Source organism: Pseudorca crassidens, chromosome 11, assembly GCF_039906515.1.
Source record: "Pseudorca crassidens isolate mPseCra1 chromosome 11, mPseCra1.hap1, whole genome shotgun sequence".
NCBI classification, from domain to species: Eukaryota; Metazoa; Chordata; class Mammalia; order Artiodactyla; family Delphinidae; genus Pseudorca; species Pseudorca crassidens.
Genome location: NC_090306.1, coordinates 72,159,901 through 72,187,193, shown reverse-complemented (window position 1 = coordinate 72,187,193; position 27,293 = coordinate 72,159,901). Strand labels below are relative to the sequence as shown.

Below are 27,293 nucleotides of genomic sequence, written 5' to 3'. Positions count from 1 at the left end.
AAGACAGTGAGTGTAGACTAATTTTTAGATATTTGACAATGGAGAGAAGATCCTCCAAAGTCCTTAAAATGGAAACCCTATCTCTGAACTCATCCTCTGCTACTGTCCCCTTCTCTTGGTTCATTCTAACATGCTGACCTCCTGGCTGTTCCCTCGAACATGCCACACGTATTTCCACCTTAGGGCTGCCTACATATGTAAGAAACAACTATCAGTGTGTGACATGTTAGGCTAGGAGGAATTAAATAAAGCTTATCAGCTAACTTCAGATATTAAGACACCATGAATCCCAATCAATATACAGAGAAGTTACACTTACCTATTCAACAACCCATCAGAGATTCCAATCTAGTGAAATTATCATGATTTCAAGCCTCAGATACTAAGGAATCTTTGACTGAGCATTTCTACTTCTAGGAATCCATTATATACTAACACACACACATACACACAACTATGAAGTAATATATAGAGCAATTCCTTGCCATACTATTTAAACAAAGAAATGGAGAAAAGTTAAATGTCTATCAGTAGCGAATAGTTAAATAAATTATGGAGTATCTATCAAATGAATATGTATGTATAATCTTCAATATGAAGTAGTCTGACACAGAAGTATGCCCATGATGTACTACTGTATGTAAAACCTAAGTTGCATACATAGGCTTTTAGCTATTGAATATACCTGACTTTCAATCTACACATCTATTAATTGTATTGCATAGAACAAGGTCTGGATTGATTTGTAAGCAACTGTGAACAGTGGTTACTACTGCAAAATAAGAAAGAGAACAGGGTAAGCAGAGAGAGAAAATTTCACTGCTTACATTGTATACTTCTCTATTTTTAAAATTTTTAAATGAGAATGCACTTCTTGTATAATATTTTTTAAAACAATATATTTGAAAAAAATCAGAGCAAGTACTGAATAGAACTGTTATTCTGTATTTATTCCTGACCACCACCATCACCAAATGGTTATTGAACTGAAGAAAAATGAGAAAACCTGATGCTGTCATCCATCAGAAGGGTTTGTTAGATAGCCAAAGTGTGGGAACACTGTACATAGACAGGGGGGCATACCTCTTAGATTTTAAGATCAAAGGTTTAAAGGGAAAAGTGAGATGGAAAGTGGATCTTTCAGCCTCACTGAGCCTTGATATTGATGGCAGTCCTGTTTGATAGCTTCATTGCAACCTCAAGAGAGACCCTGAGCCAGAACCACCAACTAAGGCAATTCCAGATACCTGATCCACAGAAAATAGGAGGTAATAAATGTCTGTGGTTTTAAATTGCTAAATTTGGGGGTACTCTGCTTCACCAAAGTATATAACTAATATAGTAATGATCCTATTCTGAAGAAAACATGAGAAAGAAGAAAATATGTTTGAAAATGTTTTGGGCTAGGGAAGAACATTTACAGAAATTTAATGTAACAAGAATTCAAAGATACTAAAATAACAGATGTAGGTAAACAAATGGACCAAAATAACACCATGACAGAACTAATAAATAACTTAGAAAAAATGTTGTACAGGACAGAGAGCTAAAGATTGAGTTGCTCACAAGAAGAGATAATCACACTGAGAACAAAATGTGGAGAAGCAGAAGATAAAGCAGCAAGATTACATTAATTAAATAAAAATAGACATAACAGATAAAGTCAATCAAAATATGGATCATCCATGATTGAAAATAGAACCAAGCCAAAAAAGTTTGCGAATATATAAAAAACAAAAATTTTCGTAAATGAAGAAATAACAATCTATAGTTTGAAAAGGATATTATATTTCACGAAAAAAACTTATGTGGGTTTATTGACAATAAGACGTCTTGCTAAATTTATTAATCAAGGACAAAGAAAATGTTATTCAGGTATCTGGGCAGAAACCAGTTTTGGGGGAGTAAAATCAAGTTAGCCTCTAGTTTAACCACAGCAACACACAATATCAAAATGCAACAAAGCAATGTCCATGAAATACCAAGTGAAAATGTGACCTAAAAATAGAATGCACAGCTATATTTTCATTCAAGTATGAAGGCAACTGACAGATACTCTTGAATGTGAAAGAATTCAGGGAATATAGCATCCACTAGTCCTTCTTTGAAAAATAAGATGCAAAAAGAGTTAATGAACTATGTAATCCAGACAAGCAGAAGATGAAAGAAGCAGTTTGTCATAAAAAAGACTGGTATTGACCCATTTTCATACAGATCTAATGCTGCTAGAGAAGATAAGATAGAGTCATAAATACTGACTTGATGTCATAAATCCTGATGTGAAAAACAAAAATTGTGAAGGGAAAAGAAGATTGGAAAGAGTGTAAATATCCTAATTTATTCTATTTTCTTATAGAGGAGTTAGTATTGCCTAAAATAGATTAATTAAAGCACATCTTTTTATAAATCACTGAACAAAAATATTATAACTGACAAAATTATTAGGGGGAGATGGAATTGTAAATGAGATAATCTTATCATTTGCAGCATGAGGAAGTCTAAAACTTTGAAATCAAAACATTTTCATATAATTTCCTGCTCTATTGCTTAGCAATGTTTTCATGAGCTTTTAAATATGTCCCATCTTAGTAAACTGTAGGAAAATTTGCTGAAAATGAATGTTACCAACGAGTAATTCATGTGTGTATGATTTTTGATCACCGTAAGATTATTCTATAATACCTTAATATATTTCAACAATTGATTACTTTATAAATCACTGTACTTTTAAAAAATTCAAGTTGATATTCTATTTCAGTAGTGATAAAGTTTTGACTGCATCATCTCAAAAGAAGTACTAAAAAGTTAACTGTTACTTTACTATTAGAATATAAAATATATGCCTAGAGCACATCTCTTTATATATACTCTAATAATCACAGGTATTATTAAGCTTTGTCTTATGTTTAATTAAACTTTACTTAACTAATTATCTAAACCTTCTTTAACTAAACTGTACCCTAAGTACATTTATTTATATAGAAAAAGTAGGCATCATTGTCTGAATTGTTACAGATCATGTTCATTCAAGTGATTTCTTATTTTGATCACATTTTTTCATAAATATGCCTCCTTCATAAAGGAGGACATTTTGTTTACCATTTTATATTTGTTATTCCTCAAAGAGTTTTGAATTTCTATTCAGGTGTTAGCTATGCTTATTAGAGTTTTATTTTCTTAATAGTTATATGTGACAATTTTTTCTAATTTCCTGAAATAAGAGGCATGAAGTATCTTCTCTGTTAACACATGTAAAGCATTTATAGTTTCCACATTTCTACAAGAAATATGAAAATCTGTTTTTTGCAAAAATAGCTTTACTTGTAATATAAAACTCATAACTTGTTCTACAAGTCCTAAGACTGTGTTGTGTCCTCATAGAAATAGAAAAAGGATATAGACAGAATCTCTGCTCAAGTATCATTTACTTGAAAAATTCACCTAGAATATTTTTTTAAATTATGACATGTATAATTATTCACAATTTATTAAGTGAATACAGTTAATTACAAAACAATATTACAGTAGTGATTTTTAAAATGGTTGGAAAACAATCTGGAAAACTCACCAATACTGGCTATATCTGGATGGTGGAAATATGGCTTATTATTTTATCATTTCACATCATAATTTATAGACAATAAGCATATATTAATTGTGTAGATTAGATTAAAAGTTACTTAGGAAAAAAACCAAAATTCCATTTCCAGAAATTTCTGCTCAGATACTGTGATCTTTACTCCTGAAAATAACTAAAAACAGTAATTACATTTTTTAAATGTTTCCAAATGAGCTGTTAAGAAAGCAAAGAATTCTCAGTCCAAAATCAAAATAGATATGGTAGGCAAATAGAAGCAAGCAGAACAGTAAAGCCAGTTTTCAGTGCGAGAAAACTTGTTAAATCTGGTGAATATGATGATCAATTTCTATAGCCTCACAGTTTGAGGAAACAAAACTTAAAATTCACCAATAGGAGGCAAGTATGACAGGCAATTCCAAGTAAACCTGGACCCCAATCAGCTATACCCAACTGAAGACAGGAAATTAAACTACCTATCGCAAATCTCAGTAAGAGGGGAAAAAAATCCTCCTTTAAAATAATAAATACAAGCTGACTCTCCCATAGGTTTACGACTCAAATTCATTCTCATGGTGATCAGAAAACTTCCACCAAAAATGTAGCACAAATGATTCTAGATTGTTTGTGTCCTTCAGCATCTGAAAAATCTCTAAAGAACAAACTTTAATGTCATAACTAGGAATAATCACAAAGCTTAAATTCCAAGGGAAATAAACAGGTGACAAAAAAAAAAAATCACATGAAAAACACAAAGAAATAAGATGCCATAAGTAAGAATTAGCAGAAATAACAAATCCCAGCAAAACCAGACCCACGTGAAAATCAGAATTAATTCAAATTAAAAAACTCAATGACTAGGATTAACAGCAAGTCAGAATTTGTCACTGGAATTTAGGTATATAGAAAGTAACTAGAGGCAGCAAAAAAAGACAGAAAGATAGAATATAGGAAATATGGAGGCAAGAGTCAGAAAATCTAACACATATGTAGCGTTTCAACAAACTGAGGAAGAAAAAAACTTTTTGAAGAGATAATGGCTAACAGATAAAATTTAAAAGTGAAAATCACATATTCAATAATTGCATCAGACCCTAAGAGGATGAATTAAAAAGAAATCCATGCCTAGACACATCAGAATAAAAATTCATAACAGGAATAACAAGAAAAAAAATACTTGAAAAGACATAGAAAATACCCTCAAAGTTTCCGAAATTTAACACAGCTGACTTCTTAAAGCAACAGTGAAAGTAAAAAAGTAACGGAATGATATTTATGAATTACTGAAAGAAAATAAACTTCAATTTAGAAAAATACACCCAGTTAAATTATGATTTAACAATGAATGCTAAGTAAGCACATTTACAGAAAAATTATCTTCCACAAACTAGTTATTTTACTAGAGGAAATTTTAAAGGATCTATATCAGGAAGAAGGAAAGAGATCCAAGATCTTAAACGAAAAAAAGAGCAACAGGCATAAAAGCAATAAATATGGGCAAATATGATCAAACTTTGACCGTATAAAATAACCATAATGTATAGCTTGAAGAGTTAAATAAAAATACATTTAAGGGCTTCCCTGGTGGCGCAGTGGTTAAGAGTCCGCCTGCCGATGCGGGGGACGTGGGTTCGTGCCCCGGTCTGGGAAGATCCCACATGCCGCGGAGTGGCTAGTCCCGTGAGCCATGGCTGCTGAGCCTGCGCGTCCGGAGCCTGTGCTCTGCAACGGGAGAGGCCACAACAGTGAGAGGGCCGTGTACCGCAAAAACAAAAACAAAAACAAAAAACATTTAAAATCCTGAAAAACAAACACATATAAGTCAGGAAATTTGAGGTAAAGATATCAATTAACTTGAGATAAATTGAGTATATTTTATAATTTCTATGGTGACCACTAAATAAAGTATATAACTATCAAAAGATTGAGACAAAAGAGGAAATGAGGGGAAAAATACCAAATAAGTCAAAAGAAGACAAGAGAAGGCGAAAATAGAAAATGTAGCAAAGGCTTTCTGTTTACAGTAACAATGGACTAGGTAATGAGAAAACAAATATAAACATAGCTGCTGAAGGCATTTAAGAACTAAAATGGTATTATAGAATAAGAGGATTAAGTTCCAGAAGAAATGAGGTGAACACATTATTCAGGGTATCTATTAATTCTGAGAAAGGAAAGCTTGCAACATCAGGGGGTCAAAACTTGGGCTCCAGAGCTCTCCTCAGCAAAAGAGGGCTAACAAATCTCTACTTACTTTTGGTTGGACCTCCATGTACTACACATTAATCCAAATATGGAGTAGCTCCCAAGGTACTGAAGCCAAGCTTTAAATAATATCAATAACAAAACATGGATTTAGCTGCACAGAGATCACTAATGCTTGTAGTTTTAAACAATAAAGACCTCTGGAGGAAAATAACATCATAGCCTCAAACTGATTCTATAGTTTTGTTTTCCTTAGTATTTTCTGACTGTAAAATGACAAAAAACTAAGCAAGGAAATAACATCATGTGAACAAAAATCAAGAGAACAGATAATAGAAACTATCCACAGGGTATCTAGATAATGAAGTTACCAGACACAGAAACTAACAAAACTTTGTTGAACGTATTAAAAAATTAAAACTGGAAACTTACATATTAGATACTATAAAAATGTGAATTGAATGCTAAATAAAAGAAGCAAATAAAAGTTCTAAACTTGAAAATCTACAACTACAAACAAGACTTTCATGAATGGATTGGACATTATATTAGACACAGCTGAAGGGAGAATTAGTGAACCATAATTTGAGTCACAAGAAAACATCCAAAATGACACATAGAGATGCAAAAGAAATGTAAGAGAATTATAAAAGCATAAGGGGATTATAGAATATAGTGGGAATATATATCTGGATCTAGATCTATAAGTAAGTACGTAGCTCAGAATTTTTCAACACTGAATAAAGATGCCAAGCCACTGATTTAAGAGGCACAATGAATTCAAGCAGGGTGAATACTAAGGTAACCACAGTAGAAACATCAGAGTAAACTAATGAAAACAATGGCAAAAGAAAAAAAAAATCTTAAAAGGGGAAAAAGAAATTTTCTTCCAAGGATCAACCATTAGGTTGTTACACATCACCCTAGGCAAGGAAAGCTATAATAAAATAAAATCCATTCACAATGCAGAAAATGCATGCCAAATGGTAAGTATATATATCAAAATACATAAACAGAGATATGTGTGTGTATATGCATATTCTTCAGGTGAAAGGAATATCACAGATGAAAGGTAGAATAAAGTTCAATGGAAAGGTTTAAAAAATGGATCAATCCAAATGATATTGACTTTATAAAATAATAATGTCTTAAGGCATTTGAAACACACATATAGATACATATATACACATGCAGAGTTAAAATACTCAACAAAAAGAGCACATTAAGTTGGGAGGGAGTAAATAAAGTTTAGGTTTTCTAAGACCCTAGAATTGCCTTGGAAAAGAGAGGAAAGTGCTACTGTTGGTGGGAATGTAAACTGATACAGCCACTATGGAGAACAGTATGGAGGTTCCTTAAAAAACTAAAAATAGAACTACCATATGACCCAGCAATCCCACTACTGGGCATATACCCTGAGAAAACCATAATTCAAAAAGAGTCATGTACCAAAATGTTCATTGCAGCTCTATTTACAATAGCCAGGACATGGAGGCAACCTAAGTGTCCATCGACAGATGAATGGATAAAGAAGATGTGGCACATATATACAATGGAATATTACTCAGCCATAAAAAGAAACAAAATTGAGTTGTTTGTAGTGAGGTGGATGGACCTAGAGTCTGTCATACAGGGTGAAGTCAGTCAGAAATAGAAAAACAAATACCATATGCTAACACATATGCATGGAATCTAAAAAAAAAAAATGGTTCTGATGAACCTAGGGGCAGGACGGGAATAAAGACGCAGGAGAATGGACTTGAGGACACGGGGAGGGGGAAGGGTAAGCTGGGATGAAGTGAGAGAGTAGCACTGATATATATACACTATCAAATGTAAAATAGCTAGCTAGTGGGAAGCAGCTGCATAGCACAGGGAGATCAGCTCAGTGCTTTGTGACCACCTAGAGGGGTGGGATAAGAAGCGTAGGAGGGAGACACAAGTGGGAGGGGATATAGGGATATATATATATATACATATAGCTGATTCACTTTGTTGTGCAGCAGAAACACAACATTGTAAAGCAATTATACTCCAATAAAGATGTTAAAAAAGAAAAAGAAAAAAGAGAGGAAAGTGCTAAATAAACTTAGATTTGGTAAATAAAGAAGGCATGATGTAATATCTATAGTAAACCAAAAGGATAGTAAAATAATATAAAAATGGTAATATGATAGAAAAGAAAAATGGAATAATTTAAAATCTCAACCAAAGCAAAAGAAGGCAAGAGAAAAAAAAAAAAAAAGAACAAGAACAAATAGAATCAAATAGTAAGAGAGTAATTTTAAACTCAAATATATCAATAATTGAATGTTATTGATTACACTTAATTACTAGGGACTAAAGGTTACAAATCAAAGCTTGAATTTGTCAGGCAGCCTCGATAAAACAAGAACAAAAACAACAATTTTTTATGTTACATTACAAAAATTCCAAAAATAGAACTTGTAGAAATATTGTAAGTAAAAGGACAGAAAAAGATGTATTATGTAAACATTAAAACAGTAATTCTCAAAGTGTGGGCCAGTGTCCCCATCCTGAGATACCTTTAAAGGTTCCATGGAGTCAAAACTACTTTCATAATAATTCTAAGAGGTTATTTGCCTTTTCCACTCCCATTTGTTCAAGAGTGTAGGGTGGAGTTATCCAGAGAACTACATGAGGTGTGATATCGTAGTAAATTTAACGCAGAAGGAAATACGGAAATCCAGCTGTCTTGTGTTAAGCTTGACATTAAAGAGATTTGCAAATATGTGTAACAATGACCCTTTTCTCACTGTATCTTTTTGTTTAAAAAATACAGTTATTGGGCTTCCCTGGTGGCGCAGTGGTTGAGAGTCTGCCTGCCGATGCAGGGGACACGGGTTCTTGCCCCGGTCCGGGAAGATCCCACATGCCGTGGAGCGGCTAGGCCCATGAGCCATGGCCGCTGAGCCTGCGCGTCTGGAGCCTGTGCTCCGCAACCAGAGAGACCACAACAGTGAGAGGCCAGCGTACCGCAAAAAAAAAAAAAAAAAAAAAAAAAATACAGTTACTATTCTAAAACTGTTATGAATGCAAAGGCTTTATTGTCTTAAACTCTGAATGAATACAAAAATTTTCTGTTTTTTCCTAATGCAGTAAATATTGATAGATATAACCCACATAAATGAAAACTGTCTGAAGGAGGTCCGCAATAATTTTTAAGAGTGTTAGAAAGGTCCTGAGTCAAAAAAAAGCTGGTTTGATTATGTCAGATACAGAAGGCTAAGGCAGAAAACTTAATACAGTTGAAAAGGGACATTTAAAAATGATAAAATTGGTCAATTTAACAGAAACATATAACAGTTATAAATTTGTGTGCACCAAATATCATGGCCTCAAAAATATTTAAATCAAAAAAATAAATTAAAAAAAGCTATGGGAATGAAGATCTACAATCTACAAACACCACGGGAGTCATGTATATAAGTCTTTCTCCAGGACTCTGCTAACATGACAAGTGTTCCACTTAATCAACAGGCAGTACTGCATAATCAATAATGAATAGGCTCTGAGGCAGGCAGTCCTGAATTTCAGTAACACATGCCTATTCGAAAACTAGCTATATGACTATAAGCAAGTTACTTAACTACTCTGATCCTTCGTTCCTTTTTTGTGGAGTGGGGGTGATTTCACATTATTGGGAGGATTAAAAATAATATTTTAAAGTAGCATTTACAACACTTTCACATGTTGGGTACTAAAAATGATAGTTATTGTTTCCTAACAATTATCCTCAATAAAAACAAGGAGTTAAAAAACTGTAACTGAAAAAAACAAAACAAAAACAAACAAACAAAAAACTGTAACTGTGGTGACCAAATAAGGCTTCAAAGAGATATGTTTGAGCTAAACCTTGAAGAAGGAATAGGATATTAATACATACTCAGAAAAGTCTATACACAACTGATTAAACAGTAATTTGATCCAGTAAGTGCACTGGATCAAAAGGAGGAATCTAGGTGGGAAGGAAGTTAGAATAAATTGCCCCCCTTCTTCTTTTAATCTTAGAAATTCTTCGCTGTCAAATAAAGGATAAGAACTGAGCAAAACAGACTTACAGCAAGACTTAAGTTAGAACATCATTACTTCCTCAACATCTCTAAGAACATAATTCTCTCCCTGTAAAAATTTGTTATTTCTTCTACTACCCATCTAAAACAAAACAAATAATAACCACAAAAATATTCAAGAGTCTCTTTCAAAGGGCTTAAATATAATAAATATAAAGGATTGCTTAAATATTCTTGAGTTTACTGCTTCAATATATTCTTTATTAGTCCTTTAAAAGTTTCCTAGGTCCCACAAAATAAAATTGAAGTCAACTATGTTTATCCCTCCTCATTGCCCATGGCAAAATTAGCATTTGGCTATACTTGCTACAAATATCTATTTCAAAGAATTCTTCCCACAGAAATGAGCCAATGGTCTAATAAAACATTCTTGCCACAGGGGAAAAAAACTCTTCTGTAAGGAACAGCAATACTAAAGATGTTGAATTAGGCTGGAGGTTTTCACTAAAGAAGTGTTTGGTAAAGGTCTACCTCCTTTAGCTGCTCAATGATTGCTATGTTTGACAGTTACATACAAATATGCTGAGTTACACTTGAGATTTTCAATTTCAATGCAAAAGTCCTTCAGGATCATACAGGTTGTACGGAAAAAAGAATACTGAAACAGGAATCAGGAAATGTGGATTCTAGCCCCACCTCTGCCAGGAGTTAGACGAAAACTATGTGGGTCTGTTTTTCCATCTGTAAACTAAGAAGCCTAGACTGGCAGATCTGCAAAATCCCTTTCAGCTTTGTTCTAAGCATTGTGTTACATTTCAAAACTAAAGAGTAAGCTAGCACCATCTAGTGGAATCCAAAGAATTTCCTAAGTATATAATGAAAAACATTTCTACAAGCAAAATATCTACAGCTTTATCTTATTTTACTTCATTATTTTTTCTAATGTTCCAATGACAACATTTGGCAGCAAGAATTAATCCAGGCACATTTCCCCTATGAGCTACGACATAGTAATCAAGCCTATGTGAAAATGTTGAATTATTCAATATCTTTCATACTTAGAATACTAGTTTCACTTTTCCAGAAAACAGTATTATCTGAAAATAAAGCAGCAGAAAAAAAAATCTCCCAGTATCTCTAACTATTTACAATAATATTTTCTAGGGCTGTATTACCTGAAATTTATAAATTAATGATTTATAAATTGCTGGCATTAAAGACATTAACATCATACTTATTTTCATTTTTACCCAATAGTCAATAAAGGAAACATGGCAATTTACTCTTTTCCTCTTTCTCTCTATATCAATAACTATCAGTAGGATAATCTCAGTGCAAGTCAGGATAGTCATTTATTTTGTTTATTGCTGCATCCTCAGCAATATTCCAGCGCTGTGTTCTAGTGCCTGGAAAAGTGCTTCCACATAGTGGATGCTCAATGGCTCATTAATAAATTTATTAATGAATAAACCTTAAAATCATTATATATTTTTCAGCATAAAGACTTTGTAATATAGTATAACAAAACAGTAATAATCTTAAATATTAAATGCGTATTTATGAGAGAGGCAATAGAATGAATCAATTAAAAAATTTGGTACCAGGATAGACTGCTGAGTTTCAAATCCTGGCTCTATCATTAACTAACGGTGTGATTTTAGACAACTTACTTGAACTTTCTATGTTTCAGCTTTCTTATCTGGAAAAAACAAAGATTAAATAGTACCTAACTAATAACACTTATGTGAAAATCAAATGAGTTAGTATGTATAAAGCACATGAAATGGCTGGTGGTAAAAAAAAGTTATCTATTACTATATTTATTATACTTAAGTTGTATTTTTTCTATAAACACCTTGGTCATGCAGCATGAATTTTAAAAATTAGTTTAGTTTTAAAATGTTTCTGCTAAAAAGTCAATAAAATTCAATATATTTGGGGAGGAAAAAAGAAAACTAGATTATAACTTATGAATCACCTATTTTTCATTTGCTTTGGCTATTCATTAAAAAATTAAATCAAAAATACTAACTCAAAATATGAAAGATTCCTCATAGGTGAAGTTTATAAATTTTAATGAACACTGTGGCAACATTCATTTAAGAAAAGTTTTCTCCACATTACTTATAAAAAAAAATGTCTTACCAATTTTGCCTGAAATTTACTCATGGGAAATTTCAGGCAAAGGAAAGCAAGAAATATAACAAAGATAACAAACCTTAAAATTTAAACTGAAATCCACCCAAATTAAAGTGAGTTATAAAAGATAAAGATTCGTGTAACTTCAGGGAAAAAAACATTAAAAATTATAATAAAATCTCTTTTCCAATTAAAATAAATCCATCTTTAAAATCATCAACGTGAAGTGAATTTAAAGAGCTTAAAGCAATTATCTTGTGCATTTAAAGCATGCAAGAAAAATGCCAGGTTAAGTAAAAATACTCAATAGTCAAAAACTTGCTGCCAAAATAGAACCAATTATAGCAAATAATATAAAAACATACAAAGTATTCTTTAAATGACTATAAAATTTATATGACCATATATGCCCAATATAATAGTTTATTTTTTGCTACATTTGACCAGAAAATAATCTGTACCTCAATATGTAATATATCTTAAGGATATCATTTTGAATTATATTTTAAATTAATATTTCAGTTATGATTAATAATAATAATTAAGACCATTTCTTTCTATAGTCACAGCACACAATATGTTTAAACATTAAAGAACTAACTTTGTAACTTTCAATTTATAGAATTAAATTTTAAACTATTACTTTAAAAGAGTATATTTCACATTGTTTCTGTTTCTACAATTAACCAGTTTAAGTAGAATGGAAAACATTCAGCATAAATTATTTCAAATAAAGTGCCTTAAAGAGAGTGATAGAGTTGCTATTTTCAGTCACTAAATGCAAAGAAAGTAAAAAATGTACACTAATGTTTTCTAATAAAAAGAGTAATTAGAGTTAACATTGCTAATTAACTGCTGCAATAATATAGCTTAGTTAGAATTAGGAACAAATTAAACTCGAAACTACAAATGTAGAATATTTGGTATTCCTTCCAATTTTATTTCACCTCCTTAAGAAATATTATAGCATGGAATAGTGACTTATTAACTTATAAACACAAATCTATCTTTGTGCCCCTTCATAAGAGTTCTTAGCATCAATATATCATTGAAAGACAAAATCTGTGCTTTTCCCTTAACTCAACCAGAATCTCTGTAAGCAGTTCTTGAAGATGAAAAACAGACTCCAACTGGTCTTCAGAAAATCTACTTTCCCATGCATACTCTTCTCACACTCAATAAATACAGTGTTTTCATTGTACCCAACAGACAGCAAAGATGTCTTTTACTTTGTTTGCTGAGGGTGTACTACATAGAGATACCTCAGGTACATCAATTAATAACATGGCAGTTTTCACATAAGTCTTGCAGATATCCTATCCCAGGAAATCCACTGACTACAAAAAATCCCATATAGCACTGTTGGCAAAGAAAATGAAGTGAACGGGAGTTCAAGCATTTCTTCTTACAAACAGCCTTTTTCTTTTTTTTCAAGCTTGCTTCAGTGAGTACCAATAAAGTAACATACATTATCAGTGCACTTGCCTTCATTCCAACAACAACAAAATTATTTCTGTATGTATTTTAAATTAAAATTTTACAATAAAAAATTTGTTTCAAAAGTATCAGTATTTCCATATGGGAGAAGTCATGAGTGGTCCCAAAGCAGGCAGCACAGACACATAGACAAATAAACATATTAAAGAACATTATACATTACATTTTAGAAATTATGCCTTGAAATGTTTGCAAAACAAAAGCTTGCTTTGTGAAAACCACTATATTTTCCCCAAATTAAAAAAAAAAAAGGGGACTTCCCTGGTGGTGCAGTGGTTAAGAATCCACCTGCCAGTGCAGGGGACACGGGTTCGAGTCCTGGTCCGGGAAGATCCCACATGCCGCGGGATCCCACTGTGCACCACAACTACTGAGCCTGTGCTCTAGAGCCTGCAAGACACAACTACTGAGCCCACGTGCCAGTTACTGAAGCCCGCGTGCCTAGAGCCCATGCTCCACAACAAGAGAAGCCACTGCAATGAGAAACCCGCACACCTGCAACAAAGATAGCCCCCGCTCACCGCAACTAGAGAAAGCCCGTGCACAGCAATGAAGACCCAACACAGCCATAAATAAATAAATAAATAAATAAATAAATTTATATTTTAAAAAAAGGGAGTTGATGGTGACTGATTAGATCCAATTCTCCCCAAACCTCCTCCAGAAATTCATAAAGTGCAACAAAGAAATCAAAATACCCACAACCTATCCTTCCATTGCAAATGGGAGATAAAGAAATCACAAGTTAAATTTCTTTCTAAGTGGGGTAATAAGTATCCAGGATCAACACAATCCAGGCTGAATCGACACTTGTACAGAGGAAATCCTACGGAAACTGAACGGATAAGTGAACACTGGAGGTGCCCCAGGGGTGGAAGAACCCATTTATTACCAACAAGGCCTCCCTCCAGAAAGAGAGAGCATCCTCCTGAGTGGGATGACAGTACTGAGACCAAGTATATGAATTAAATTAATAAATGCAAATGGCCATGGTCTATATGAGAGAAAAACATTTAAGCTTGGATCAAAAAATAAAACCCAAATCCATTCTGTATACAAGTACATACATAAAACAAAGTGATTCAGAAATGTTAAAAAGTTTTTTTAGATTAGGCAAATACAAACAAAATGAAACCATGTAAGACAAGGTAGAATTCAGTCACAAAAGCATTAAAGAGACAAAGAATGGAACTTAAAATTTTCAAGGCTAAAATTCACAATAAAGATAACACTGTTAAGAATATCTGTATAACAGCATGGAGCAACATTCATGACGCAGAAACAAAAGGATGTACACAAAGAAACAGGCTGATTAAGAACAGATACACAGCTCCGTGTTTTGTGACCACCTAGAGGGGTGGGATAGGGAGGGTGCAAGGGAGGGAGACACAAGAGGGAAGAGATATGGGAACATATGTATATGTATAACTGATTCACTTTGTTGTAAAGCAGAAACTAACACACCATTGTAAAGCAATTATACTCCAATAAAGATGTTAAAAAAAAAATGAACAGATACATTCAATCTAGCTCAACTCCTTCAGTCCAAGGTAAATCAAGTACACATTTACGACCTAAAATAAAAGATCACTAATGTAGATCTTAAAGATGAAAATATATACTTTATATTCCAACAAAAAACAACAACCTTCTTTTCAAGTGCACACGAAACATTCCTGAAAATTAACCACATGTTAGAAAACCACAAGTTTCAAAAAGCAGATATGGCACAAAAATAATTCTCTGACTATAATTAAATAAAACTAGAAAAAATAACAACAAAAATGGTCTTTCCATGTGGAAATTTAAAATTTTAGGTAAAAGATAAAATACATCATATAATTGTAGAACAGACAAAAATACCTATACCTTATTCAGAAGTTACAGAATAAGTAGTGCTCGGAGTAAAATTTATAGACTTAAGTACTTATGTCAACAAGAGTGAAAAATGATAAATAATTAAATTACAAATTTAACTTAAAAATAGAAAAGAACAACATAATAAACAGAAGAAAAGCAAAAAAAGCAAAAAACAAAAAACTGCCATTAACATGTATTAATGGTAGGAGTGCAAAGTGGTACAACCCATATAAAGTGTATCTGGCACTATCTTCCTAGATTAAAGATGTCCTTTGCCGCCCCCCCCCCCAAAAAATATATATCAGGAAACTAACCTAAAGATATATCTGATGGAGTATGAAATGACATAGGTATCGGGTTAGTCATGATGGCAGTGTGGAAGATTGTAAACCATCCATTGTCCATCAACCAGAGACCAGCGGAATAAACTCTAGTGCATACACACAACTGAATACTATCAAGCCATAGAAGAACAATGCTATGAACTCCATATATGTTGTAAAATGAAAAAGAGCAAGATAAAGAACAGTACTTTAAATATTCTATATTTTGTGAAAGAATTAGCATATATACATATATTTCTTAGATATATGTATATGTATGTATATTTACAAACACACACATATATTACATATGTGATACACATGTATTATTATACACATATATACATAAATATCTGTATATAAAAGTAGATGGGATAACAGTGAAATGAAAAAGGATGAAAGCACAACCACTTTGAGTCTTCTTAAATGTAGTCTGTAGAAACATGTATCTGTCTTAAATCTCAAAAATAAAACTGAATCAAAGGGAAAAGTGAACTAATTATATTTCAAATTCATAACATAATCACAAAGATAAAATACTTTAAGTGAGCACATCACTTTGGGGGACAAAGTGTAAGGGCCAAAAGAAATGCAAAAAAATCTCAAAATTAATTTAGAAGATTTCTTCTAAATACTTCTAAAATGCTTCTAATACTGGCATTGTTGTTTTGAAACTATTTTATGGCTATTATAATCCATAGCAAATAGTTATGTTAGTGTTGGTATCAACCAAGGACTACAGTGGAAGAGAAAATAACACAACTATAAAGTTCAAAAAGTAAATTTGGAGATATCAATATTTGATATCTTCAATCAAATTCACAGGACTGGACAATTTGAGTATCAAGCAGTATAATAAGAAAAGAGACTGAAATATTCTATATTATAAAATTCTATGAGTTCATTAGACCACTAAGAAAGAGAGAAGAGCAGGGAGAGAGAGAAAAGTGCAAAAGCAAAACAAAATAAATGAAACAGAAAATTCATCTGACACCACTGAAAGTAATGACCTTACTGTAAAAGTCTATCAATATAAAGGTAGGCATTTATTCCTGTCTTTCCTCTACGAATGATTCCAAGGTAACCAAATAGTTATTAAATAAATGATTCCAGTTTTTAAAATGTGGAAGGAATGTTCAAATTAGAAAACTCATTTTTTGTATCCCCCACTGCATTAATTGATTCAGGCCACATTAATCAATGGATGAAAGCATTAGATAAAAGGTATGTGGGAGACTTTATAATGGAACGTTTAGGCTATCACTCACATACCTAACATGCAACTGTAGCATCATTAAAAGCAAATAATCACTGTATGACTCCTGACGTAAGGCAATACGAAGCACAGAGCAACCCCTATGAAAAATTCCTGCCAAAAAAGACTAAATTTTAATTAACTCAAGCCTGTTGCACTAGCTTTCATTTACAGGACATGAAATATTTATAGGCATAGTGAAACAATTTTAATACATTAAAAGGAAGTAAATGGACAAACCCAAAATGTGGGACACTGTATAGGACAATTAACATAGGTTTTGCAACAGATCAATGGCATGGAGGAAGAAAAGTGGAAGGACTACTACAGATTAGATAGGACTTCAGACACCTATGTAAATGTAATATGTGGTCATTGTTTGTGTTATGATTCAAACAAACCCTGATAATTTTAAGAAAATAAGGAAATCTGGATTATGGATTATCAGTTGATAGAAGGAATCACTATTAATTTTATTAGGCAACACAATGCATTGTAGTTAAGTAAGAAAGGACCATATTATTAAAAACCATCTCCTGAGGTATGAAAGGATGAAACTTTATGATTTGGGAATTTGTTTTAAAAAAGAAAAAATACAATAAAAAACAAAACAGTAATGATGGACCAAATGTTGACTATAGTATATGGAATCTCCATGTATTCATTTTGTAAATGTTTGAAATGTTCAACAATAAAAAAATGAAAGAAAAAACAAAATATTACATAGGCAAACAAATTAATATCAAGAAGGCCTAGGTAGAACCAGGCCTAAACACAGAAAGCAGGCTTACTTCTACTCCTCCACCTGCTCCCATCCCATTTCGTGATATTTCAGTACAGATCACATTTCCTAACCACCACAGGATGGAGAAGGTGGAAAGAATGTACCTTCTGGGGGTCCAATAATTTAAGCCATTAGTAGTATACCAGAGTAATGTTTTTATCTAGTTCATTATTTTCTGCCAGTCCTTGATTATTGATTAACCATCATTTAAGCCCTTATCAAGTCCCTTGAGAATCTCACAGTTAAATTAAAAAAAAACCAAACAGAATTTTAAGCCAGGTATTAAAAAACATGAGATTTTTATTTTAGACTTACCACACTGGAAATGTATAGAAGTGAGCTGAAGCTGAATTTCAGTGGGCAGAAGAGGGAAGTTGGGTAGTAAGAAGTGAGAGCAAGAACAGAACACTTTCACAAGACTTGACAGCAAGAGGAGGAGAGATGAGGCAATGGACGGCAATAGGAAGAATCTGACATGAGAAAGGTGATAAATGATGGAGGAAGGTACCAGAGGAGAATGACAGGTATATTTACGTAAAATAGAAGGGCTGGTCTTAAATAAGAAAAGACATTTTCATCACTGAATTTTATGGATTACAAAGAATAAGGATGGAAACGCTATTGATATATAGGTATACAGACAGACAGACGGAGGGACAAAGATGATTAGGGAGATCCAAACTGATAAACTCTTTCTTTTATGTGGTATTAGTAGCCTTACCTAAAGAAGGAAAGGTTAGTCCAAGTGATGTATGTAGGTAAGGAAAGTAGTGTCATACCAGGAAACAGTTATGACAGTTGCTGAGAAGTACAGAAAGCATAGGGCCCATAAAAATATGATGGCAACAAACTAGGGTATTGTATTCTTCACTAGAGTTCAGATCACTGTTGGTTATAAGAAAAGGAACAGGGAGGTGAATATACTAAATTTAAGGAGCTACTAACAACCACCCATTTGCCAGTGGTGGGAGCATATTCCTTTTATATATAAAAGGAATTTTATATATAAAAACTAATTTTGTTTCCTTCATAAATCTGGATAAAAGATTAAATAAGTATGGCTTGGATAAAATAAGCAAATTAGTGATGGTGGCCTATTCTCAGAAAAGAATAAATGAAACAAAATATAATAATGAGAAATAAATGTCAATATATTTAAATTCCACTGTTCTCACCAATTCGAGTGATTTTATTATGTGAAAGTTCAAGATTTTGGATATTAGTGCAGCCATCCAAACCATGAAAAGAAGTCAGTTGATTTTTATTAAGAAGAACAACACAGAGATTTTCTAAATTTTCACAGTTGATAGTCTCAATATTGTTTTCCTAAAACAAAGAACAAATGTAATTAGTTTTATTTCAATGGCTTATTAATGAAACATTTAAAGCTTGCAAAAAGAGGGAAGATGAGATATATGATCTTTAAATGAATATCTGAATCCCTAATTTTAAGATAACTATGTAGAGTGTTATACTATCTAGATGAAAATACTAAGTAACCAAATAAATGATTTTGTATTTATTAATAATCTTTTAAAATATAGAAAACACAGAGGATCATATAACAAAATATTTCAAACTATCTAAATGAACAAGAGTGAACATTTGGTCATAGTTGCTAAAAAACTTATTTTAAAGAAAACAAACATGGAAAAATTTGAAATCTCCCCATTTCCCTTCCTCAGTCCCTTTTGCTATCTTTCCCTCCAAAGAATACCAATACCATGAATTAGGTATATATCTCATGTATAGATTTATACTTTTACTAAACATGTGCATCTCTGCGATACATAATATTGGTCTCAATGTCAAGATCATATGTCACGGATGCAACATCAATTCTCTTCTTTTAAGATTTCAGAAAGATAAATGGGCTTCTAAGAATCTTAATGGTATAGTCCTACAACATCCTTCTCAAAAATATGAATATAGCCTTTGTCTAATGGAGTAAACTTAATAAGAAGCATAGGAAACAAAGTTTGAAAAGAAAATCATATTGGTGGAAGCACAGTCAGTTTGAATTGAAAATATATAATCTAAAATAAAAATAAAACTCTAGCACCCCCCCCCAATCTTCTACGAGAAAGAAACATTGAGAAAAATTCTCAGCTGCAAAACAGGACACTTCTTATGGAAAAGAAAGTATGCCTTTGGGGATTCCCTGGTGGTGCAGTGGTTAAGAATCCACCTGCCAATGCAGGGGACATGGGTTCGAGCCCTGGTCCAGGAAGATCCCACATGCCAAAGAGCAACTAAGCCCGTGCACCACAAGTACTGAGCCTGTGCTCTAGAGCCCGCGAGCCACAACTACTGAGCCTGTATGTTGCAACTACTGAAGCCCACGCACCTAGAGCCCGTGCTCCACAACGAGAAGCCACTGCAATGAGAAGCCCACGCACCACAATGAGGAGTAGCCCCTGCTTGCCACAACTAGAGAAAGCCCATGCACAACAATGAAGAACCAACGCAGCAAAAAATAAATAAATAAATGGGGAAGAAAAAAAAAGAAAGTATGTCTTGAGAATGGAGTTAAAAGCCTAGTGGGCAGAACCAAGAATCACAGAAACCCATTCCCATGGAGCAGAACCAAGTCCTTATTAATAACTGATGGTAGTTTCTTAGCTATGGACCAGGGACTGCCATGAGCTTCTTGTTTTCTCCCATATTGAATGGTAACAACTCTTGTAATTAATCAAGTCCTCTCTCACCACTGTATGTGGGTGTGGGGGAGGGAAGACAACTTTTCCTTTAACTTCATAGATCTCTGAGTTGAAAGAACTTTCTCTGAGCAGATCATCTCCACTTGGATCTGATTTAGATGAGAAGATTCTGTGCTCAAGTCTGAGTCTGATGCCATGAGTTAATGAGACTTTGGGGTCTTTGGGACATGAGTCCTTTTGCATGCGGGAAGGATGTGACTCATTAGGGGCCAGGGGCCAGACTGCAGGAGGTTGTTACTTTGTAAGCAGTTCCAATAAACCTCACAACCCAATATTCACACATCCACATAGTCCCCTCCCACATGAACTGAAAGCTCAGCCAATAGAACACAAGCTAGCATGATGCCAGCAGATGCTTGACAAGCACTTCATATTGAAGCTTGTCTTTTTGGAAAGCTCACCCTTTTAAGATTCCCAAGAAAGCACAGAGAGAGAGAGAGAGAGAGAGAGAGAGAGAAATTCCAAACTCCCAAGGCACCAGACATGTAGAAGAAGGCATTTTGGACATTCCAGCCCCAGCTGCAAATTACATAAGAGACCCAGGCAACATGGTATGAAGCAGATGAAATGCCCAGATAAGTCTGGCCTCAATTCACGGCCCACAGAACTGTGAGCAAAAAAAGTGGTTGCTGTTTTCAATTAACTAAATAATGTGGTCATTTGTTATGCAGCAAAAAGTAACAAAACAATAACTGTATCATCTGCAAATAGAGACAGTTTCCAGGTCATACCATCTAATTACCTTCCCTGTATGGTTCTCACAAATTTTGGCCCTTGATCTCTTTTAGACCCTGAGTTATAGGTTACTTTAGTAAATGTTTCTTCAAAATCGTCATTTCTTAAAATGTACACCTGAATTACACCTTACTCCACTTTATATTTTATTATAAAATAAATATTGAGAACATAGGACATACCTGTGCATCAATGTACTTTAACTTTTTGCAGTTACTCAGGCTGTGCAAAGAGGTTAATCCACAGCGCTGAAGAGACAGAAACTGAAGATTTGTACACTCTGCCAGTGTGGAGAGACTACAACCTGGCAAATCTTGAAGTGTTACTGTTGTAACCTAGGGAATTCAAGAAAATTGGAACACATAACATTATCTAACTATAATGAATATAAACTATACTAGCCTTGCAAAATTGTTTTAAAAACTTCATCTAAAAAAAGTAATGCTATATATTGAAACCTACACTTATTAACAACTCAATTTCATTTAAGCTATCTGGTCATTTTGCCAATTTTGTTCCCCTCATAGAAAGACAAAATAATGCAGTCATTCATGACCAATTCAAGTTCAAAACTAATATGCATAGAAGCAATAATAATATTGTAATCATTTATTAGTTCACTCCCTGATTTTTCACCAAATTCGTTTTTCATGTCCCTTGGCATTATTTTCAGGATTGCACTATATAAATGTTTAAGATCTGTGTTTGACAGTATCTTAGGGATACCTGGATAGTACCAGAAGCCACAATGGGTCAGGGGATAGATTTTATATCCAACCTGCCATGCTTCAACTAGAATACCTTAGCTATCTTCCAAAAAAGAAGCAAGTTTAACTGAGAAGAGATATTATAGAACCTGTAATAAGTAGAAGCATGCAATAATAATTGAACCATGCAATAAAAACTACATTCTATTATGTCTTCTGTATTATAAAGGTATGAATCATTCCGTACTACTGAATAATGTAATATACCCAGCGCATATAGAATCTGCGGTATAAAAAATCATGAATAGCTCTTAACATACATTTACAACATTTCTTATTATTGAGATATTACTGTAGACTCAATGCTTCCTTTTTTCCTAAGGCACTTTTCTCTTTTTAAGTCTTTTCAACTAAAGAAAATTCAATATCAAATAATGTATTCAACTTTATGGTATGCATATTAAGGACTACACTTAGAGTTCTACAAGAATATGTCAGATAGAAATATTTTGAGATTACTGAAAAGCACTCCACTTATTAAACTCAAGAGCTCTCACCTAAGTAAAACTGGTACAGTAATAATGTAATAATATGTTTGGTTCTTCACCACAATTGAGTCCGTGCACTAAAATAACTATATAAGCTAAATTGCTTTATAGTAAAAATACTTTCATACTGCCACATCACAAGTCCTAAGGCCAGGTTTCCCATGTACTGAATAACAATTCTAAAATGATTAGCTTTATAGTATATATCATACTAGTGTATCTCTTATTCGAAAGAAATTTTTTAAATGTTTTATTGAAATTGAAAGCATTATTACTTCAAAAAATCTGGAAAAAGTATAAAATTCTTAAGTGCAGTAACTCCTCTTCATGGGAAATATTTCCTGTGCATTTAAGTTTTACATTTACATATTTATGTAAGTAAATGGGCAGACCATATGTTCATGGAGATAGAAGGGATTAGACTACTCCTTGCTTTAAGTACCAAAAGCAATAACTGATTATTTTTAAAACTTTGGGTGAATAAAAGTTTCTAGTTTCATAATGATTTTAGGCATTTCTCAATTACTCATAATGTAAAACAACTTTTGAAACAAATTTCTTTTTTATAATTTTTCAGAAAGAAAAATATTAATCTACTTGTGTCAGGATAACTGCTGTGTAATGCCCACTTAATTTGTCCACAAAGAGATACTATAAATTCTGTAACTGGAAAACTGGCTCTATACTAAAAAACTGAACACACTAATTAGAACTGAGCACTTAAAAACTGAAAACCCTACAGCTGCAGCTTTATAGTAACAAATGCTGCTCTACCTTATAATTTATATTATCCTGCCTGATTTAATAATATGCTGCTTACAATCAACTATATAAGCACAATTAAGTTCTAGTTATGATGTGGCAACCTCTCTAATTTAATTACAGTACAGGCGTGACAGCTGTTGCAGTATCCTTGTTGATGGTGTCTACTTGTGAATATGAGGTATTCCATGGTACTTCCTCCTCTCTTTTATTAAAGATTTAAAAATTTTCCTTATGATATAGCAAGTTATTCTCTACCGCACTCGTTTTTTCCAAACTTATGAGATCAAATAAACTTTTACATTCATCATTTTGATACACGCATGACAATAATTACATAAATAGAACTGCCTTATGCTCTAAAAATTAAGGTCAAAGAGAATTAGTACTCACAGGTGTTCATTACTGCATGGTCAGCCTGATAAAAGAGCAACTGGGGCATAGTGGATGGTCGCTAAATTCTTCTTAAATAACTAAACGAATAAACTGTCCTAGCCCTATGGCAAAACTAAAATATTTATAGCATTCATAGTTTCGTTCCCTTACAAAGGATAATATAAAAATATTTGGAAGATTAATATTTTTGGTCTCTCATGACTTGAAAATGAACTACTCCAACTATAGAAAACCTATGACTCATTCATTATATTTTGATAAAAGATCACAAATCAGTTTTCCACTTAATCGTCTATATTTCCCCAAATCCTTGACAGTTTTGGTAAATAAAATGACCTAAAATAGCTACAGATTTTTTATAGAGTTCACTCTCAGTTACTCTTGAGTTCAACCGAAGCAGTGTCAGTCATCTATCTATGGTAGACTGTAATTACAAAAGTAATGAAAGCAATGACTGTTTTGCTTTATGTTCAGTGCCACAATCTCAAATCTATTCAAGCTGGAGAAATAAAATTGTTCAAAAACTCAGCGGCAAAGAGACTGAATCTGAGGTATGATTAGTGGCTTAAATGAATGAGAATATAACTTCAAGTAAATCATGTGCCATCACAACACCAGTTAATTACAATTTGCCTTGAATGAAGTGAGACATTCAGCCCCTAAAATGTTATCATCCATGCCATGTTATAAAGCCATAGCAAAAAATCCTTAAGCTAGTACCCTTTTTTTGTGGTTGCTATTTAAGGCAAGTTACCATTAGTAGCAAAATGCCCAAAATAAAAGAAAGATGAATTAGTTAAAGCATTCAACTAGGAAAAAGAAAACTATGTTAGTTGTCAATAATCACTTCTCTTCAGTCATATCCTTTTGGGATATTATTCCATATAGTAGATGATCCAGCATGTTCAATGTTATAACGTATTTGATGAAAGAGGCTATTAAGCAGCCCTCAAAAATCCATTTGGCTTTCTCTTCAGATGTTTGAGATCCACATTTGACAATGACTATCATATATGTTAGGAGCGTAAGACCAGATTCTTCACATACGGTATTTAAAAAGTCAACAATCCTATAAAGTAGGTATTGCTCTTCCCAGTTTATAGAAGACAAAACTGAGGCTCAGAAAGGGAAAGATCAAGCACCTTGCACAAGGTGACACAGCCAGTAAATGGCAGAAATAAAATTAGAACCCTGATCTTATTTGATACAGGGATTGTTAGTACTTTATTAAATTACATTCAAGTAATTTTTATATTAATTTCATTTTTAATCAATACAACCTAGCTAAATTGTGAAGCTGATAATAATATGGAGATAAGATTAACATTCAGTTGGACTTCTTTTTCCATCCCTTTATCCATCCTCCCACTCATCAATCTCACAGTCAAGTAATGAAAACCACTATTTGTCTGGCAATAAATAAAGAAGTATGGACAAGAGGCAGACCTGAATCATGTCCTGAAGGCTCAAAGTGAGAGAGTAACATAAGCAAAATGAATTGACTACTGGGTGAAATTCCAGAAGAATAAATTTTTCTCTTCTAAAGGTTTACTCCAGAAGGACTTTACAAAGGTGGCAGATAATGACAAAGACGTGAAGCTAAGAGATTAGAAAATCAAAGTAAGGAAGTTACAAGATGGTTTTTATAACACTTCAGCACTTACATGGCACATGCACTTATATTTTCATGTTTATACTGTATATTTGATGCTTCAAAGAAAAATTAAATGTTTGAAATAGTTGTTTGAGTAGTAGTCAAAGGATTACAGGGTCCTTTAGAACATTGCTTCTAAAATTAGTCCATGAGCCAGCACCAACAGCATCACCCAGGGGCACTGTAAAAATGCAGTACGCTGCAGTTGATCACCAGACCTAAAGAATCAGAATCAACGTTTTAACAAATCCCCAGGTGATCTGTATACACATTACAGTTTACAAGGTCTTGCTCTAACAAGTATAAGAAAAGGTTAATCCTCACTTTATGTAAATTGACAAGAGTTCCATAGAAGGAACAGAGTGGGCAGAAGAAGAAACACCAAGGAGAAAGAGGTTCATACGTCTTAACTTTCTCAGTGCTCCTCTCACTGGACAAAACAGAACCACAACGAAAGAGAAGAGCACTACTGGTTTCTTGAACTATTGAAACAAACACTGTAGGCAAGAAGGTGTCACTCATGCCTAGCCCAAATACATATTCATGAAGAAAATTATTTTAAATAAAATAAAAGTGTTAGTATCTAATGTCATCCATTCAGAAAGCCTGCAGCAACATCTTAGGTAAAGTAGGAAAAGAAAGATTCCAGAGATAACATGGCTAAAGAAAAAAAATGTAGTAGAAGAGCTATTGAGAGATTTTATATGTAACTCTATAGGTCTGATAGATATGAAAAATACATTGCCTAGGAAACAAAAATACACTTCAAAGTAGTTCTTGTTCTTTATACTGCTCTTTCACATCCCAGAGATCTCTTTAAATCCTACTATCTTGTTATTCTCTCACAGAATACCCTGAAATCTTATATAGCAAATACCAAAATCTGCAGTAATGTATTTATGTGTATTTATTTGTTTAATGCCTTTTTGTCTACCATAGTCAGATCCATAAGGGCAAAGACTGGGGTTTGTTTCTGTCCCTTTAATCTAACAATAAATATGGGTTGATCATATTAGACAGATGAATATTTGCTGAGTGAATGAATCAAATAATGCATATGTATTAATAAGAATGTTTCCTTTTCTAGGCATCTACCTATACCAAGAAACTAAATAAATTTTATAAATACATTTGAGTTTCAGGCCCCAGATAAACATATGTATTTTAATCTTAAATCCTTTCTAGAGCTTCACTATTTGAAATATTCTTTCCTGTTTTTCTACACATTTTTTAGTTTCTGTCTTATTTTTGATTGAAACTGTTTCCATAAACATAGAAAATTAGTAGCATTTGGTGACAACGACTTTAAATTTCAGGCATAGATGTACCATGTTTATATAGCAAGTGACTAAATAACTCTGTTTCTATATAGAAATTCTAGGGTCTTCCATTTTTGTAAGCCCTTCTTTCACAGCACTTGTGAAATCCACTTCAAGGAAATCCACTTCCTCCCAAAAGGAGCCACTAGGTGGTGTTGTGGCCCAGGACTAAAGCAGACTAACTCCTGAGTATCAAGCTAGGAGTTTCCTATTCTAATTCAGCTCTACATTCCCAGATACCTCCATTCTTGGAAGCCTAGTAATGGCTATAGGGACCTTGAACACAGGTTTCAAGACAAATCAAAGCTCTTCATAGTGCTTCACTGAAGGAGAAGATGACCTGAATACTTTTAATTGAGGAGATCTTTTAAGTGCAACCTCTCTCAAATAGGAGAAATATTTCATTAGCAACTTCACTGATTGAGAGACAAAAAAAAGCAGACTCCAAGAAACAGAGAACAAACTAGTGGTAACCAGTGGGGAGAGGGAAGGGGGGAGAAGCAATATAGGGGTAGGGGATTAAGAGGTACAAACTATTATGTATAAAGTAAGCTACAAGGATATGCTGTACAACACAGGGAATATAACCAATATTTTATAATAACTATAAATGGGGTATAACCTTTAAAAATTATGAATCACTATATTGTACACCTGTAAGCTATATATTGTACATCAACTATACTTCAATTAAATAAATAAATAAAATACGCCTTCTATTAAGATTTTTAAAGTTACATTTTAGTGAACCAATCACAATTCAGTATGAAAAAAGTAT

At 33.2% G+C, this 27,293-nt stretch overlaps 1 protein-coding gene across 1 annotated transcript in view; it reads right to left on the bottom strand.

The window, feature by feature from the left end:
- Nucleotides 1-27,293, bottom strand: part of LRRIQ1 (leucine rich repeats and IQ motif containing 1) — a 173,725-nt gene that overhangs the window by 128,867 nt on the left and 17,565 nt on the right. Inside the window, exons 8-9 of the mRNA XM_067698708.1 lie at nucleotides 21,312-21,464; nucleotides 18,841-19,000 (exon numbers count right to left, since the gene is read on the bottom strand). Coding sequence (XP_067554809.1) covers nucleotides 18,841-19,000; nucleotides 21,312-21,464 — 313 coding nt within the window. The remainder of the gene's footprint in view (nucleotides 1-18,840; nucleotides 19,001-21,311; nucleotides 21,465-27,293) is intronic.